Raw genomic sequence first — 16,913 nt, 5'->3', positions numbered from 1 at the left:
CTGACTGTCATAAAGAGCTTAAGGAAAAGTGTGAATGCACTCAATGTCCTTTCTATGGACAGATTCTGTTTACTTTCCAAGATTCAATTTACTTATACTAACAAAGAAAATACAAAGTTTATATTTCTGAATTACTTTGGTTATTTTAACTTGAATGTGTATGTTGACAGACACATCTGAGGAAAAATAAAGGCTAAAATAAAAGATAAAAGGAGGAAAAACAGGAAAGACTCTATGCTCCACAGTCTTTGAATTCAAGACATTTAAAAATAAAAATAAAACAATGTACGGTCAAAGAACAATTGCAATGCGTGCAATTAGTTTTGAAGGAGTATTGAATTGCAAAGAAAGCCTCCATATCATGTTTACTGAGCACTGCATTTCTTATTTAAAGTAAACACACCTTAAAACTAGCTGCTCAAATGAAAGTAGTGTTTACTTTGGATACTCTCTCTCTCTTTAAACTGATATCAGTAAACCACATAGCATTCAAATCATGTTTTCCCTTTTACGGCAGGAAAAGTGTTGATATAAGAACATAAATATTGATAGTATTATTTTAAAATTAAAACATCAGCACAATGATTTTTACACTGATCAGTAAATGTAACTGAACCTTATCTGAATTCAACTAAAATCCTGTGTTTTGAGTTTTATCAATAAAAAACAAAACTGCTGATTGTTACTTACAATTATTTTCTGCGATCAAATTATCCATGTTACTTTTGAAAAACATGTGGCAATGCAAACAAAACTAAACAGTTCAAATTTACCCAACCATAGAGTTAAAGATCCTTGTTTACATCCTGATAGCAAGATCACAGATTAAGCATTATATTATATAATTAGATTATATGATAAGTACATTTGCATAAGCAAATTTTGTTCAAGAAAAAGGAATGAATAAACATTTCCCTTGTTTACACATTTTATAGGGAAGCATTTGCTAAATTTTCACTCTCTTTTATTTGGACATGAGAAGCCACAACTGTGACTGAATCAATTAACTCAACCAAAATGAGTGAGTGCATACTGTGTTAAAACAGTATTTATAAATAAATATGGATTTATAAATCAATATGATTGAATACATGACTTATCAATGAAGCACTTTACAGATTTTTTTTATTATTATTATTTTTTTTTACCAGCATAAAAAGTATCAACATACAGTATATCAACATACATATGAGTGAAAGCGCTATCTCTTCACCTACATTTTATAATTAATTAAAAATCCAATGTATTTTTCAAAAGAGAACAGCAGTAAATAAAAGTGTTCATCTTAGTTTATCTGAAATATCCTGATATCTGATAATAACATTAATAATAGCAGACTCAGTAATGGAAACTCAACTATGCAGACAGTTCAAATTCTGCTGTAAAGCAGCACTTAAAGACAATTGATTCATTGTTCAGATCATGTATGCATTTGTTATATGCATCACATTTAATGTATGGACTAAGCTACAATACAACTGTACAATAAGCCACACGTTGTTATAGCATTTTCATCTGTAATTTAATGCACAAATAAATGCAAGCAATGTGCATTTGCACTAGAAAAATATGAGCCATTTTGTGTTGGCTGGTAAAGAACATATGAAAATGGATCACCTTTCAATATCCATTAAATAATTAATTTTACATTCTGGTATTTATGAACTAAAGGTGGACTTTAGCTGCAATATGTGCTTCTTTTCTATTAATATGCATGGAGGTGGGGAATTATGTAAAAAAAAAAAAAAAAAAAACTCTGTTTACACTGCATACACATTGGTCACGAGATGTTCACACATAAAGTGTCTGATTACAGGATTTCAAACAACAAAACATGGCACTAGAAATCCTATGGGTTCTGTTCACTATGAACAAGGGATACATGAACTGATGAAATGTCTAAATTGAATGCACTTTAAATAAAAGCATCTGTGGTAAATGTAAAGTGATTTTAATATGAGAAAACCACACCACTGCCAGAAAATAAGTTTTATTCAACCACATTTCAGTGCACCCATTCCTACCTGTGCTTCAGTAAGTCTTGAAAATGAACATTAATCAGAATAAAGAGAAGCAAAAGTACTGTCTCATCACATACATTTTGAAATCCATTGCATTTTTGGCTGCTGTTGTCAAGAAGATGAACTATTGAAATAGTTAATTAAAATCCTGCTTGTATTGTATTATTGTATTGTAATTACTTGTAACTTCCTGATTTATACAGAAATTATCAAAATTCTGTATTTAATTGTCTTATATCAGAATAAAGGCTTACAAAAAAATGGATAATCTTGCTATAGGTCCATTTAATGTTGAATATTCAGATATCAGAAACATAATTCGGTTGGGAGGGACTTATTCAGCAATAAATAAGCATCATTTCTGAGCACAATCTTATTCAACTAGACACTCTTCATAAACTGCTGGTGTGTATTCATTTTTATATCTACAATAGCAATTTTTAGTTTGAAATGTTTTGTCAGGGCATAATATCATTGATGTCTATATATATATATATATATATATATATATATATATATATATATATAGAGAGAGAGAGAGAGAGAGAGAGAGAGAGAGATGACTGATAAATAGAATAATAGATAAATATACACAGATATATAGATCAATAATAAACATAGCAAACAATTATGAACAAATTTATCATGTCATTTATTTATTGAATAAATGTATTATTTTGTTTAAAAGCAGAAAACTGCTGAATTGTGAAGCTCTTCTGTGACGTTGATATAATGATGGATTTCAGGTGAGTTGAATATTAATGCACTCTCTACAGCAGGTCAAATTATTATTGGAGGGAAAATAAATCGAATTTATTTATTAGAGTTTTAAATTAATCTGGTATCACTTTCATCGCAACCAACACCCATCGCATCAATCGCTGGATGTTTTTATGCATACGGGAAAGACATGTCAGAGGGTTTTGGTCAGAGAATACAATAATGGGCCCAATTTTAGCTTTAACTTTTACCAGTATAATGTTGATAATTAGTAACTAAAACCCTAATGAATACATTTTGTACCCCTCTCTACCTAACTGTCATTCGCACGCACCTGCCATGTTCTAAAATGTTTTATTCGCGTTTGTAGTTCTAGAAAAGTTTAGCCATTAGTGTGCATTTATCCACACTAGGGTTGTAAAGGTATGGGATTTTCACAGTATGATAATTGTCTTAGAAAATACAATGGTTTCACGGTATATGGTATTAAACAATCAATTTTTTTCAATTATCAAATGTTTGATATTTGAATGTTTGAAATTTAATTGATGTTTTAAAACGTTTATTCTTTTATGTTTTCGCAAAGGGCTGCACATCAGAGATTTACTAAATTAAAATGAGGGAAAATTATATTCCCTAATGTTTATGTAAATTATTATTATAATTATTATCATTAATATTATCATTAATTTGCATTATAATAGAAGTAGGCTACATTATAGTACAATTATACATTATATTATAGTAATGCAAAAAGTATTCCCATACTAGTGCTAATTTGAATTACTATTTTGACGTGGGATTGAGATTAGATAACGGCCTCCGTCTCTGATGTTGTCTCCGCTGTACGTGTGGGTGGAGAAGGAGAACAGTTAGGGGCCGTTCACATATCACGTCTTTTGCGCGCTCAAGTTCGTTATTTCAAGCTCATAATGGAAGTGACGTGCACGCTGTGCGACACTCTCGTTTTTTCCAGGCGAGTCCACACCGCATCGAGTTAAAACATCTCAACTTTCAGAATGCCGCAAGGGCACCACAGGTCATGTAGCTTCCTCACCTTTTCCATAACAATGTTGAAAGCTCAGCCAAGATGAAGGAACAGCTGATCATAGCTGTATATGGATTGCCATTTTTAAATAAATTGATCAGCAGAGCTACTGAAAGCAATTCTTATCATGCAAATCCATTTATCCATTGCTGAAATTTCCGCGTCTTCATGGAGAGAGCAGGTCATGGTTGCTTAGCAATGGCAGACGCCTCAGGGAAGTCGTGGCCTAATGGTTAGAGGGTTGGACTCCCAATCGAAGGGTTATGAGTTCTAGTCTCGGGCCGGACGGAATTGTGGGTGGGGGTAGTGCATGAACAGCTCTCTCTCCACCTTCAATACCATGACTTAGGTGCCCTTGAGCAAGGCATCAAACCCCCAACTGCTCCCTGGGCGCCGCAGCATAAATGGCTGCCCACTGCTCCGGGTGTGTGTGTGTGTGTGTTCACTGCTCTGTGTGTGTGCATTTCGGATGGGTTAAATGCAGAGCACAAATTCTGAGTATGGGTCACCATACTTGGCTGAATGTCACTTCACTTTCACTTTCACTTTCACTTTCACTCAGGAGTGCAAGTGCCCGAAGGCATTTTCCACGCATTTTTAGGTGCGATATGTGAATGGCCCCTTAGGTGTAAAGTTGTTGCCTAGGCGCAGGTGAGATTATGTGTCGGTTATTTTCTGTTTAAATGTACACGGTATGATAATCATAAATGTTTATATCACGGTATATTGGCATATCGGTATTTCGTTACAGCCCTAATCCACACTTTAAAAATTTACCTGAAATTGTAGACCACCCAGGGACCTTTGGCATCCTCTTTCCAGGCCCAACACTTAAAGCTACCTCTGAGCACTTTTTTTTCAAGAGCATTTTTATACAGCAGGGAACTACACTGCGACCAGAATGGTCGCATATACGACCTTTTGAAATGACATTGAATTTTATGAGGTCGCAAATGTAACACTGATTATTTTTGTACCTACCTTATGTTTTAGGCAATATGCTATGATTTACTATGAGCATTTATTAAAACAGAAATATGTATTTTAAGAATATTTTTTATTTTTCAACACATCAAGTTGGCTTCAGCCCCGCGATGCGGAAAAGCTGAACTGAGTAGCTGGTTACTCGCGTGCTGTGTTCGGTCTGCACGAGAGAGCCACGTTTCACGGACAGCAACACTGAACCGAGCTCTCCTTCAGAATGTTCGCGTCCTCTTGTACCTGAATGAACAAATACAAATCGCAGTTTAAACAAACAGAAAAGGATGCGAAAGAGCTTAATTCAGGACCGCGGTGTTCTGGTGTTCAGGGCGCACGCAGAGACGCGTCTCAAAGTCTTCTTGCTTTTGTACCGACAAATAGGCCTATATTAAATATGTCAAAATACTTGTTTTGGAAAGTGTGTTCAAAAAGTCTGTGGTTATGTCTTAAGTGAAAGTAAAGAGTTGGAAAGAAATCGGAAGTGTATCATTATAATGGATGCACTGTCTCTTAAAGTGACCAAGCCTAATTTACTAGCTCTGCTACCAGTTTGTTTAATGTTAATTCAAGAAAATGAAAGCAAATCACTCACTGCTCTTGACTGAATTACTTTGTAGTTTTAACAAGAATTTATCTACAGTCCATCCAAAAATCTGATATAATTCATTATATTTTTTTACTGGTGGGTGCAGGACACTAGTTCATTAGTTTTAGTTTGACTGTGTATTCAATTTTACAGTGAAGACTATGCATGCTATTTTAAATTAGTTTCTGAACACCTACAAACGTAAAAAAAAAAAAACATTGTGTAAATGGCACAAATAAAAAAATAGAATGAACATACAGTAAATATTAAACAATTTAAAACAGGGCCCACTGTACAACCTGCACCAGGGCTCCTCTAACCCCAGCTACGGCCCTGGGTTAAGGTACCAAGACGGAGCAATGCACTGTGTGCACTGTAAGAAATAAAACAAGAAGGCATGTGGTTTAAAAAATGGCAAGTAAAATAAAAAGTACATCTGAATGCAATACTTCATTATTATCCTGATCGCCTTACTATAAAAAATTTGTGCGACCAAATCATGTTTTGAGCCATTAACTGAAAAAGTTAGTCGCACAAAGTGCCACCAGTAGAAAAGGTTAGTGTAGTTCCCTGTACAGTACCTTTTAATCTAACATTATACAATTTTATACACAAACTTTATTTTTCTGATAGCATATGTCAATCATGGAGATGTCTGTTTGATGTCTGCAAGACATTTTTTTTGAGTGTTTGCTCATCTGCAATACGTCTATAGGACATTTCCTTTTAGATGTCAAATAGATGTCTATTTGATGTCTTTAAAATGTTTATGATTTAGAATGTATGTAAAACTGACATCTTAGGGACATCTATCAGATGTTTGTACACAGCAGATGCTTTTCAGCATGTAGTGATCTTTAACAGACATCTTACAGACGTACTCACGACCGATTCGTACGTATTTTACTAGGTGGCTTATTCGTACAAATTTGTACGACCTCACTCGTACGATTTTATATGATTTGTCTAAACCCCAGTGACGGTTAGGTTTAGGGGCGGGGTCATTTGTACAAATTTATACGAATTGTGTAACTTGTAACATATGTAAGATTTGGCACAAATCTTATGAATTTGTACTAGTGTGGTCGTATTAATTTGTACCAATAAGCCACCTCGTAAAATATGTACGAATTGCCGTGAGATTGGGTTGGGACACCGCTAGCATGCCTCATGTTGCGGCGATTTCTCCAGTTCAAAATAATGGGGAGCGACATGTTTTTATGAAATATAGTGGAGTACAATATTATGATTTAGAATGTATTTAAGTAAAAGTTTCCCAAATTAAAAATATTGGAAAATTAAAACTACAGACACCTCAAAATTTTACTTAAAGTAACAATACTTATTTACTATCCACCACTGTTGTCCCATCCTATTTGTGATAATGTGTTGTTATGTCTCAAATCAGGATGGCCATCCATGTGATTTTGTTTCTAACACTTTTTACTGGGCTGCGTGTCGCCGGTTTGACAGGTATGTTTAGGATAATACAAGTAAAAATGCCTGGATTTAAAAACTGATTGATTATTGATTGAGGAATTGATATTGATTGATTGGTTTGTTTGTATTGCCTCAAACCCACCTGTATGTATATATATATATATATATATATATATATATATATATATATATATATATATATATATATATATATATATATATATATATATATATATAATTTTTTTTTATTATTATTTCATATCATATTGAACAGGGAATCTTGCTCTTAATGCCAAAGTGGTGCAGTCCTCCTTAGGACACCCACAGGGAGCTGCTGAACATGCAGTAGATGGAAACAGAGATGCAGATTACGGGAAGGGTTCATGTACTCACACTAAAGCTGAGTTTAACCCATGGTGGAGAGCTGACCTTGGAAACGTCTACAGTATAAGCAAGGTTTCCATCACGAATCGTGGAGACTGTTGCAAAGAACGACTCAGAGGAGCTCAGATTCGCATTGGTAACAGTCTGGAGAACAACGGAAACAACAATGAGCTGTAAGAAATGTTTTGAATGTTTAATCCTCTTTGGACGTTTATGTTCTATCTAGTTTAACAAAACAGGAGGCAAAATTGTACCTCCTCTATAAATCAGCCACTCAGCAAGACACTGTCAAGAAGACATACCATACTTGTTTTGTTTTTTTTCATATTGTGATTAGACATTTGTAAGTTTAGAACATTGTGTCTTATAGCAATATGATATAAAACATGAACAATCATTTGGAATTTAAAGAGTGCTAAACAAAACTAATTTGATTTCAGTAGTTTATTAAACATTTTTTAGGTATGTTCATTGTGTTTAGAGGCACCTGGTTTCCACTTTAACACTGTTCTTTATGTATTTGCAGAGTTGCCACTGTTCTCACTGTTCCCGATGGCACTGTAGAGTTTTTGTTTGAGCCTGTTAACGGACGATACGTCAATATTTTTTTACCTGGGAACGATGAAGTCATTACTCTGTGTGAAGTCGAGGTGTTTGCAGGTGAGGGACTGCGAGAGAAGAAAACTGTATATAAGTGATATCATTTTTTTAATGTTCTTATCAATGTTTTGTTTGTTTCATTATTTTATTAACAGAAGAGGACAAACCATTGTACATTTGTGCTCCAAGTAAGTTATCTACATTACCGTGAATGTTGTCAGTAACACACATATATTATATTATTTCAGAGCATTTGCTAACCAATAAGTTATAATGCACATCCACACAGTTGTTTTCATAAAATAAACCCAGACAAGATGATCAGAACCCTGGCTTATAAAACGGCTACTTACCACCAAAAAAAAAGAAAAAAAGGACACAAAATATTGGTTTTAGTTGAGATCAGATCAATTGTAATAAATGCAAAGATTCTGTGAAAAACAGTAGCTCCTGTTCTCAGCATTAGATTTCACCCCCATGGACTGTTGATTCAACGTGCACATCACACACAAAATTGAAAACACTTCAGAAGTTGTCATCTAATTGGATGTATTATACATTATTTCCGGGAGACGTGTTTTGCGTTCATTAATGTTATGCCTGGTAACAAAGATGCAGTGAAGCCAAATTCCCTCATGTTAGAATTATGCATCATTTTTACAACTGTCATAATGAGCGCTTAGTTTGAGACAAAACTGTTCTAAATTCAAGAAGGACTGGTATTAGATACCCAGATGAGCAGTCTGTTATACATCATTGCTATTAATGATGATCATTATTTGGAAATATCAGATCTTGGAATATCAAGAATCAAATATCCCTGAGCCATGTAATAATCATTTGCATTACATACTGTAGCTTAGCATTATTTTGTCCATTATATTGGAATGATATTTTAGTACATTAAATAAAAATAATAATATATATATATATATATATATATATATATATATATATATATATATATATTTATTATGTTAAACAGGGAATCTTGCTCTTGGAGGCAAAGCTGTTCAGTCCTCCACATACAGTAATTTAGCGGCTGCTCAAAATGCTGTCGATGGTAACCGGGAGTCATTGTACGCGCTCGGGTCATGCAGCGTGACTAGCGGGGACAAGGACCCCTGGTGGAGAGTTGACCTGCTGGACGTCTACAGGGTAACCAGGGTTAGCATCACTAATCGTGGAGACTGCTGTGAAAAGAGGATCGAGGGTGTTCAGATCCGTATCGGCAACAGCCTGGAGAATAACGGCAACAATAATCTCCTGTAAGTGCTGTCTCCGTCTCTTAACACTTATGCAAATTGTTAGAAAAATGAGTACATAAGATAACATTACTTTTAATTAATCCTTTTAATACAAACTTGCCTTTTATAGAAGTATATCTGATACGCCCCTCTCTTTTTCTCTGTCTCTTCACAGGGCTGCGACTGTTGGGCCCGTCCCACTCGGAGACACAAAAACATTTGAGTTTAAGCCTGTTAAGGGGCGATACGTCAACCTTATTGTGCCTGGACGCAATGAATTCCTCACTCTGTGTGAAGTTGAGGTTTATTCAGGTGAGAGATAAAAGGAGAGAGATATGGTGTGTAAAAATTTGTATGTGTACTTTTACAATTCATAAGATGTGTTTATGCCATATCGTAATTATATGATAAAAGTGTTCACATCCTCTTAGAACGCACAATTACAACTTTTCAACTCGTACCACTACCACCTGACCACCTCAGATTCATTAGTACTATGTTTAGGCATATATTTGATTATGTCTCTGTTGCCTTAATTACTTTTTTTTTTTTTCTGATTTCATTGCCAGATTAAATGGAACAAGATGATGTCACACCTCAGTTCAAGGATTCTATATTCAAAATTAATCAAACTTCTGTTTTCTGAACAATATTAATAGTGTACGTTTTCATTTGACCTATGCAGCTTTAATCATTTAATCAAGAGCTCTTTTGATGCACAATGAGAAATGTTTTGAATGGTGACTGTTTAAAGCTTTGACATTCTTCACTTCAGTTTGCAGCAGGTTGTGTATTTACAGCCTGAACAAACCCATCTTTATTCATCTTTGCTTTCTACATGAATAAATTACTACTGCATTGCATGTTGTATTGCATTTTTCTGAATCAAAAAATCATGTGGATGTTTACAGTGAGGAGGAAGTAAAGTGATACGAGCTGTGAGGTTAAAAGCATCCAAAACCAATTTGAATCATATATAATTCTGCTCTTCATGCACACATCTGACTTTAATGACAACGGTAATGAAAAGGTTATTCCTTAAAACCTTTTGCTATTGTCTGACATTAAAAGTAAATAAAAACTTTAAACAGTTACATACATATCACAATACACTTTCAAATATGGCAATTTATATTAACTAATGTGACGGGAGGAGCACAAGACAGACAGTGGGCGTGGCGTCAGGACTCGGAGAGGCTTTTATTAAAGGTCCCGTTTTACGCGCTTTTTTGAAGCTTTGATTGTGTTTACAGTGTGCAATATAACATGTGTTCATGTTTCTCGTGTAAAAAAACACAGTATTTTTCACACAATTCGCCTATCTGTATACTGCTGTTTTCACGGTCACAAAAACGAGCTGATGACTTCCTTGTTCTATGAAGCCTCTCCTTCAGAAATACGTGACGAGTTCTGATTGGGCCAGCGGTTCCTGTGTAGTGGTTCGACAGCAGCTGAGAGCAGGCTGACCTCCTGGCAACGTGATTGGGCTAGAACGCATGTGCTGGAGATGTATTTATAGTCACAGGAGCGTTTTTACTGACGAGATGCGCATGAAAACCGCATTTGTTTTTTTTTTGCACAGCCCTAACATCTAGTTAACAAAGCTAAACAGCATTGCCCTTTGTGTAATAAGTTACAGAAACTGTTAAACGCACCAACTTAAATAATACAATACACTTACCAGTTGAGGTCCATAAACAACGCCTTCTCCAGACAAAGAGGGAACTGCTCCATCTTTCAAGAATAATCTTTGTGCAAATCCAGCATTAAACTGATTGAGATTGAGGAAGTTGTCCTCAGCAAGCTGTCCTTAGCAAAATGAGCTGCACATAGTTTTACATATGCATTGTAATTTTCGGGAACCGTGTTAAACATAAATTGTAACCATTAATCTCAAAGTACAGCGTTCCTGGGAAGCCCAAACAAAGGTGATTGGACTCAGAGATGAAAAAAAACAGCGTTTCAACTACATTGTGACAAACACAAACAGCTCTTCCTTCTCCGTCGGAGCGCAACAAGGCCACGCCCCCTGTTTGAGAATTCATGTGGGCGGAGGTTAGTCAAAAAAACGGTTTTAGTGACGTTATTACTGCAGGAACTAGAGGGCTGTAGTCCAAACGGGTCGATCGATGTAGGCGAATTCTGTACAATAAAACATCTCACTTGCCATTGAACTTTGACCTTTAGAATTTTACAGATATTTATACTCTAACAACATTACACACTAACTAAAGTTTAAAACATGGAATCACGAAGAAGGGGACCTTTAACAAAATCAAACAACAAAGGGATAAAAGGTGGCCAAAGGGAGAGAGTGTCCAAAACAGGGAATCTAGTGTCCTCGTCATGCTGCAGGGTTCATGTGGGTCGGGCAGTATTCATGGAGGAAGGGTCCAGGTAAGGGGCGGAGTCCGGCGGCCGCACACGCTCCCCTCTTCGGTCCGGGGCGGCGGCTTCCTCTAGCGGTCACATCACTCTCGTTGGCCGCGGCTCTGGTAGGGGATGGACGGCCCGGCATCCTGGCCCGTCGGTCGTGTAAACGGGTGTGGTTCTCCGGATCGCGGGTCCGGCAGCTCACGTCTTCTGTGGCGCGGGAGTCCCTCAACACACTCTTTCTGGACCCACGAGGACACCAGTGTGCATGCACAGGGAAGAGATCGGTCTCCCGAGGAGAGGCGCGTTGGGCTTTTAAACAGCGGCGGTGATGAGGCTTCATTTCCTTCAGGTGTGTCCCATCACACGCCGCCAGCCCTGACTCGTCCAGCGCCCCTCCTCTCACACACCCACTCCAGTCGGGAGCCTGGTGAAGGGCAGCAATTTAGGACGGGGTGCCGGTGACAATCAGGGAGGAGGCAGCTGACACGTCACACTAAATACATTATTTTTCATAAAAAATGCACATGCTTATGTCTACTATACAAACAACATATAGCTATACATTTATATTCGTTTCCACAAGTTTATGTCATACCTCAAACTCTTATAATCATTATAAGTGAGAAAATGATTAAATGTTTAATTGTATACATTTCTGAATTAGTTTTAAATTCAGTGATTTTAATCAATTTTTTGAAGTATTGAAAATACATTTTGGTCCAAAAATAGCAAAAACTACGACTTTATTCAGCATTGTCTTCTCTTCTGTGTCTGTTGTGAGAGAGTTCAAATCAAAGCAGTTTGTGATATCAGGTTCATGAACGAATCATTCGATGTAACCGGATCTTTTTGAACCAGTTCACCAAATCGAACTGAATCATTTTAAGCGGTTCCCATCTCCAATAAGCATTAATTCACAAATGACTTAAATTAAAATTAAATTAAATTTATGCATTTAGCAGACACTTTTATCCAAAGCGACTTACAGTGCATTCAGGATATCAATTTTTACATAGCCTATCATGTGTTCCCGGGGAACCGAACCCTCAACCTTGCGCTTGATAGCACAGTGCACTACCAGTTGAGCTACAGGAACACTCAAGCTGTTATATTTTAATGTGATTGACACTCCCTCTGAGTTCAAACAAACCAATATCCAGGAGTAATTCATTTACTCAAACAGTACACTGACTGAACTGCTGTGATACCAAAATGTATTTTTGATGCTTCAAAAAAAATCTAACTCATTTGTGTGTGTGTGTGTGTGTGTGTATATAGCAAAAAAAAAAAAAAGTGTGTGTGTGTGTGTGTATATATATATATATAGCAAAAAAAAAAAAAAAAAAGGCAGTGAGTATAGCAAAATAAAGTGAACTGTGGCATATTATACCCAAATAATTTTCATACAGTTGATTACTTATGAAACTGATAAAAACAAAAAAAATTCGGACCACCATTTTTTCCACTTTGACCTCACCATGCTTTATGTTTTTTTTTCCAGAATTGCTAATGCAACCTTTTAACATCACAGACTGAACAAAATTAATCATTGCTTGGTAATTGGTCAACAAATTATTGACAGTTGTCTGAAGTTTTCATTTTATTGCAATCCACTACATATCTTTCAAAGTTATCTGATATTAGGATTATATTAAGATAAATTTGTTCTGACAGTCTAATTCAGAGTCCTTCTCATATTTATTACAATTTTCTAAATTAGTGCAAATAAACTGTTATAAATGTTAGAAATGTTTGTTTGTTTTATTTATTGATCCAACAATCAGCTATCTCATTTACATATGAGTGCTGTTCTTCCTGTGGTCAAAAATCACTTATTACATATCAATTTTTACAAAATAAGCATACATTCATACAACATACAACCATAAACAAAGACATTTTGTAGAAGATGAACTGAAAATATTCCTTGATTTAAAGTTGGTAAAAAATTTAAATCAAACTCATGAACTAAGAACCCATGTATACTTATAGGGTGAAAAAACTTTTACTTATATAACACCTTTTTAACAAAACAGAAGTAAAAAAAAAAAAAAACATATAAAAACTTGTGTAAATAAATACAATTTCAATTTAATTTTAAAGACAATCTTACTAGCTTCATTAACCAAAAAAAACTGTTGCAGGTGTCTGAATAAAATTTGGTTTGACTGTATATTTAATTTTACAGTGAAGACTATGCAGTGCTATTTTACATTTAATTACTCTATTTCTGTACCTGGACACTTACAAACTTAAAATGAAAATAAAAACAAACACTGTGTAAATAGCACAAACAAATAAACAGAACGAACATACAAATTAAACACTTCAAACTGGGCCCACTGGTACAACCTGCACCTGGCCGATCACCCCAGCTATGGCCCTGATCAGAACACGCTCGTTTTTAGCTCTATTAATGGTTGCCTTTATTTAATATATTTAGGGAAGCACGATTAATCGCAATGAGTGTCTGGTCAGTAAAGGTAAAGCTGGTTCTGTGATTAGCAGTAAATGTCCATCACCTGCTTTCAAATGAGCAGCACTTACAGAGCCGTAGTTTGCTGACAAGCCTCGCAATGTTGCGTTCATAACCGCATCTGAAGCGATATTGCGTGGCTTGTCAGCAAACTACGGCTCTATATATTAAGTGCTGCTCCTTTGAAAGCAGGTGATGGACATTTACCGCTAATCACAGAACCGGTTTTACTAACGGAGACACACATTACAATCACATGTGATTAATCTTGCAGCCCTAATTCGATTCCTTGTTCTTTGTCCTGTATAAATGTGTATCTGTGTATCAACGGCAAGTGAAGTACCTTACTTTGGAGAATCTTATCAAAACATATTTTAGCATCTCTGCTTCCTGTAGGAGATTCACCAGATCAACTGACTGACATAAAGAGGAAAAAGGTGCATGCACTCAGTGTCATTTCATTATATAGATTCTGTTTGCTTAAACAAATTACTTTCCTAGATTCAATTTTCCTTACTAACTTCTACAAATTACTTGTCACTAACCTGAAGCTGTTCTTCTAGCTAGAAGATACAGTATTGTTCTTGTATTTCTTCAGTTGTTGTGTTTTTTTTTTTGTTTTTTTTTAAACTAGAACTGAGATTTGTGTTAGTTGGTAAAGAACATATGAAAATGGATCTCCTTCAAGACCCATTAAATTAACTTCACATTTCAGTATTTGTTGAGAACTAACCAAGATGATGAACTAAAGGTGGACTTCAGCTGCTGTGTGACCTTATTTTCTATTTATTCACCACCTCCAGGGATATTACTAATCACTTAAGCTTCACAATATTAACTGGGATGGTGGTTTATTTCCATTTAATATTTTAAAAGTACAATACTCAATAGACTTTCAAAATGACTTCTATTCATTCTTTCTGAAACCCTCTATTTCCAAAGATGACTGGTTTCTGTGTGCAAGGTCTTAAAACACTGAAAATGAGTATGTTGTGCCAGTGATATTTAGTGAGGGTTACATGCTTCTCCCTTATTTAATGAGGTAAACTCAATGGAGAGGAATGTTAACAGAGCACACATTATGGTAATGTGAGAAGTCTTAACCTTTTGCATGCAAGATCTTCACACTAACCGTGTGGTTTTAGAGATTTTGCCGATCATAATGTACTGCGTAAGATGGTGCTCAATGAATGTTTTGAGCCCAAGCTCCCTGACCATGAACCTGATGAAAGTCAAGATCTTCTGTACCTTTTATATACGAGTTGAGAGGGGTAACAATTAGCCCACATTGTACATGTACTCAATAGTTTGGTAGGGGCTCCTTTTGCTTTAATTATTTACTCAATTCGGCGACGCATGGAGGGGATCGGTTATTGGCACTGATGAGGTGGTCTGGAAGCCCAGGTTTCTTTAAATGGAATGGATGAGCTGAAGGCCCCAGTCAGTGTTTACAACATTTGGTTGTGAGGGACTTATTCCGCAACAAATGTAATAAAAGTTTAGTCAACTTGATACTCTCTCATAGACTGCTGGGGAGTATTCATTTTCATAGCTACAAAAGTAATTTTGGTCTTGAAGTGTTCTGTTCCGGCATATTACGTGTGTTTTTTTTTTTTTTTTTTTTTACATGGGATACATTTTTAATAACCAATTTCTCATCGTACAAAACCTGCATTTTGTTTAACCGCAGGTAACTTCTGATTTGTGAAGGTCTTCCTTAACGTTTATACATTTATGGATTTCAGGTGAGTTGAATGTTTGTGCCCTCTTTACAGCAGCTAAAATTATGATTTGGAGGGGAAGTTTATTGGAGTTTTGAAGTGATTTTTTTTTTATCACAACCAATCGCATCAGTGTTTGTCATTACAGATAAGGAAAGAAAGGTAAGAGGATTATGGTCGGTGAATGCAATAATGGTCCCACTAAACCTCCAAGATAAACTTCAAAGTGCTGGAGCTCTAGCTCTAAAGCAAGAGCTTTCGTCTCAATTGTGCTGTGTAACTTTGGCTTTATGAAAAACCTTTTTTTGGAAAAACTGCAGGATGATAAATATCCATGTTTCTTGTAGTAATACTTCTTCCCCAAATTAACTCTCATCCTAATGCAGTTTAATGAAAATCTGGCGCATTCCGATAGGGGTGTAAAACAGCTCTTTAGTGGACAAAAGCGTGCTCCCCTTTTTAGACCATACTAATGTCCTTTCATTGAGTAAATCAGTATGGGGGGTTTCAACACTACAGAAGTTTTGACTGAAACTTTTAATACCACACACTTCAAAAAAACATCTGTTCACAATTATTAGCTAGAAATGGAGAATCTATCGCAGAAACCTTAGATTCTGATGGTCGCGCACTTCGTTGACCCACTCTTCTTGTGTGTTTGTTGGAAATTCACACATGTCCAACCACAAAGCACAGTTCATTATTACAAATAAATTAAATTGACAGGCCGACAACTTATTTTGTTTTTCTCGAGCAAATTTTTAATACAACTCTTAATCTAACTTTATACAATTTTAAACCACCTATTTTCCAATGTGGCACACATACATCATGGAGACATCTATTTGACGTCTGAATTGACATCTGCAGGAAACTTCTCTCCTGAAGTATGTCTTAACTCTTCTTATCCATGTCAAATAGACATTTAGAAAATGTAGAGGCATCTATCAGATGTTTCTACCAAGCAGCAGAGGCTTTTCAGATGAAGCAGTCTTTAACAGACACTTGCAGACATATCTAGGTCAAATATGAACCGTTAAATGTGTAACCGATTCCCACATAGGCTACTTTATTGAGGCTTATTTTGGAACTTGGCTCTTTCATTGTGCTTCCAGTAAACTGTCCTTTTACAGCAGATTCAGTTTGCAAACCGTGGTCACTCACCTATCCATTTATGTCTTGAATCAGGATGGCCGTCCATGTGCTCTTGTTTCTAACCTTTCTACTGGCTGTGTGTCGCTGACTCGAAAGGTATGTTTGGAATGAGTGAAAAATGCCTAGATTTAAAAACTGATTATTGATTTGAGGAATTG

General features: G+C 35.8%; 1 protein-coding gene and 1 long non-coding RNA gene across 3 annotated transcripts; both read left to right on the top strand.

Moving 5' to 3' along the window:
• The first annotated feature begins 2,407 nt into the window (after window positions 1–2,407).
• On the top strand, window positions 2,408–9,893 carry LOC113079655 (uncharacterized). Of its 2 annotated transcripts, none has more exons than XM_026251903.1 (9): window positions 2,408–2,426; window positions 2,713–2,767; window positions 6,765–6,829; window positions 7,071–7,353; window positions 7,707–7,840; window positions 7,936–7,968; window positions 8,766–9,048; window positions 9,203–9,339; window positions 9,597–9,893. In XM_026251903.1, exons 2-9 carry the CDS (start codon window positions 2,754–2,756, stop codon window positions 9,599–9,601), a joined length of 954 nt encoding a protein of 317 aa, XP_026107688.1. In that variant the 5' UTR covers window positions 2,408–2,426; window positions 2,713–2,753; the 3' UTR covers window positions 9,602–9,893. The 2 variants fall into 2 exon arrangements, with proteins under 2 accessions (XP_026107688.1, XP_026107687.1); XM_026251902.1 differs by having other exon boundaries at window positions 2,710–2,767.
• A 4,231-nt stretch (window positions 9,894–14,124) lies between these two features.
• On the top strand, window positions 14,125–16,819 carry LOC113079662 (uncharacterized). Its single transcript, XR_003281742.1, has 3 exons — window positions 14,125–14,316; window positions 15,570–15,624; window positions 16,789–16,819. It is a non-coding gene; the product is annotated as an uncharacterized LOC113079662 (long non-coding RNA).
• The last annotated feature ends 94 nt before the right edge of the window (window positions 16,820–16,913 follow it).

This window comes from Carassius auratus, unplaced genomic scaffold (genome assembly GCF_003368295.1).
Source record: "Carassius auratus strain Wakin unplaced genomic scaffold, ASM336829v1 scaf_tig00028952, whole genome shotgun sequence".
NCBI lineage: Eukaryota > Metazoa > Chordata > Actinopteri > Cypriniformes > Cyprinidae > Carassius > Carassius auratus.
The sequence above is the reverse complement of the archived record's forward strand: the minus strand, read 5'-3'. Positions and strand labels throughout refer to the sequence as shown.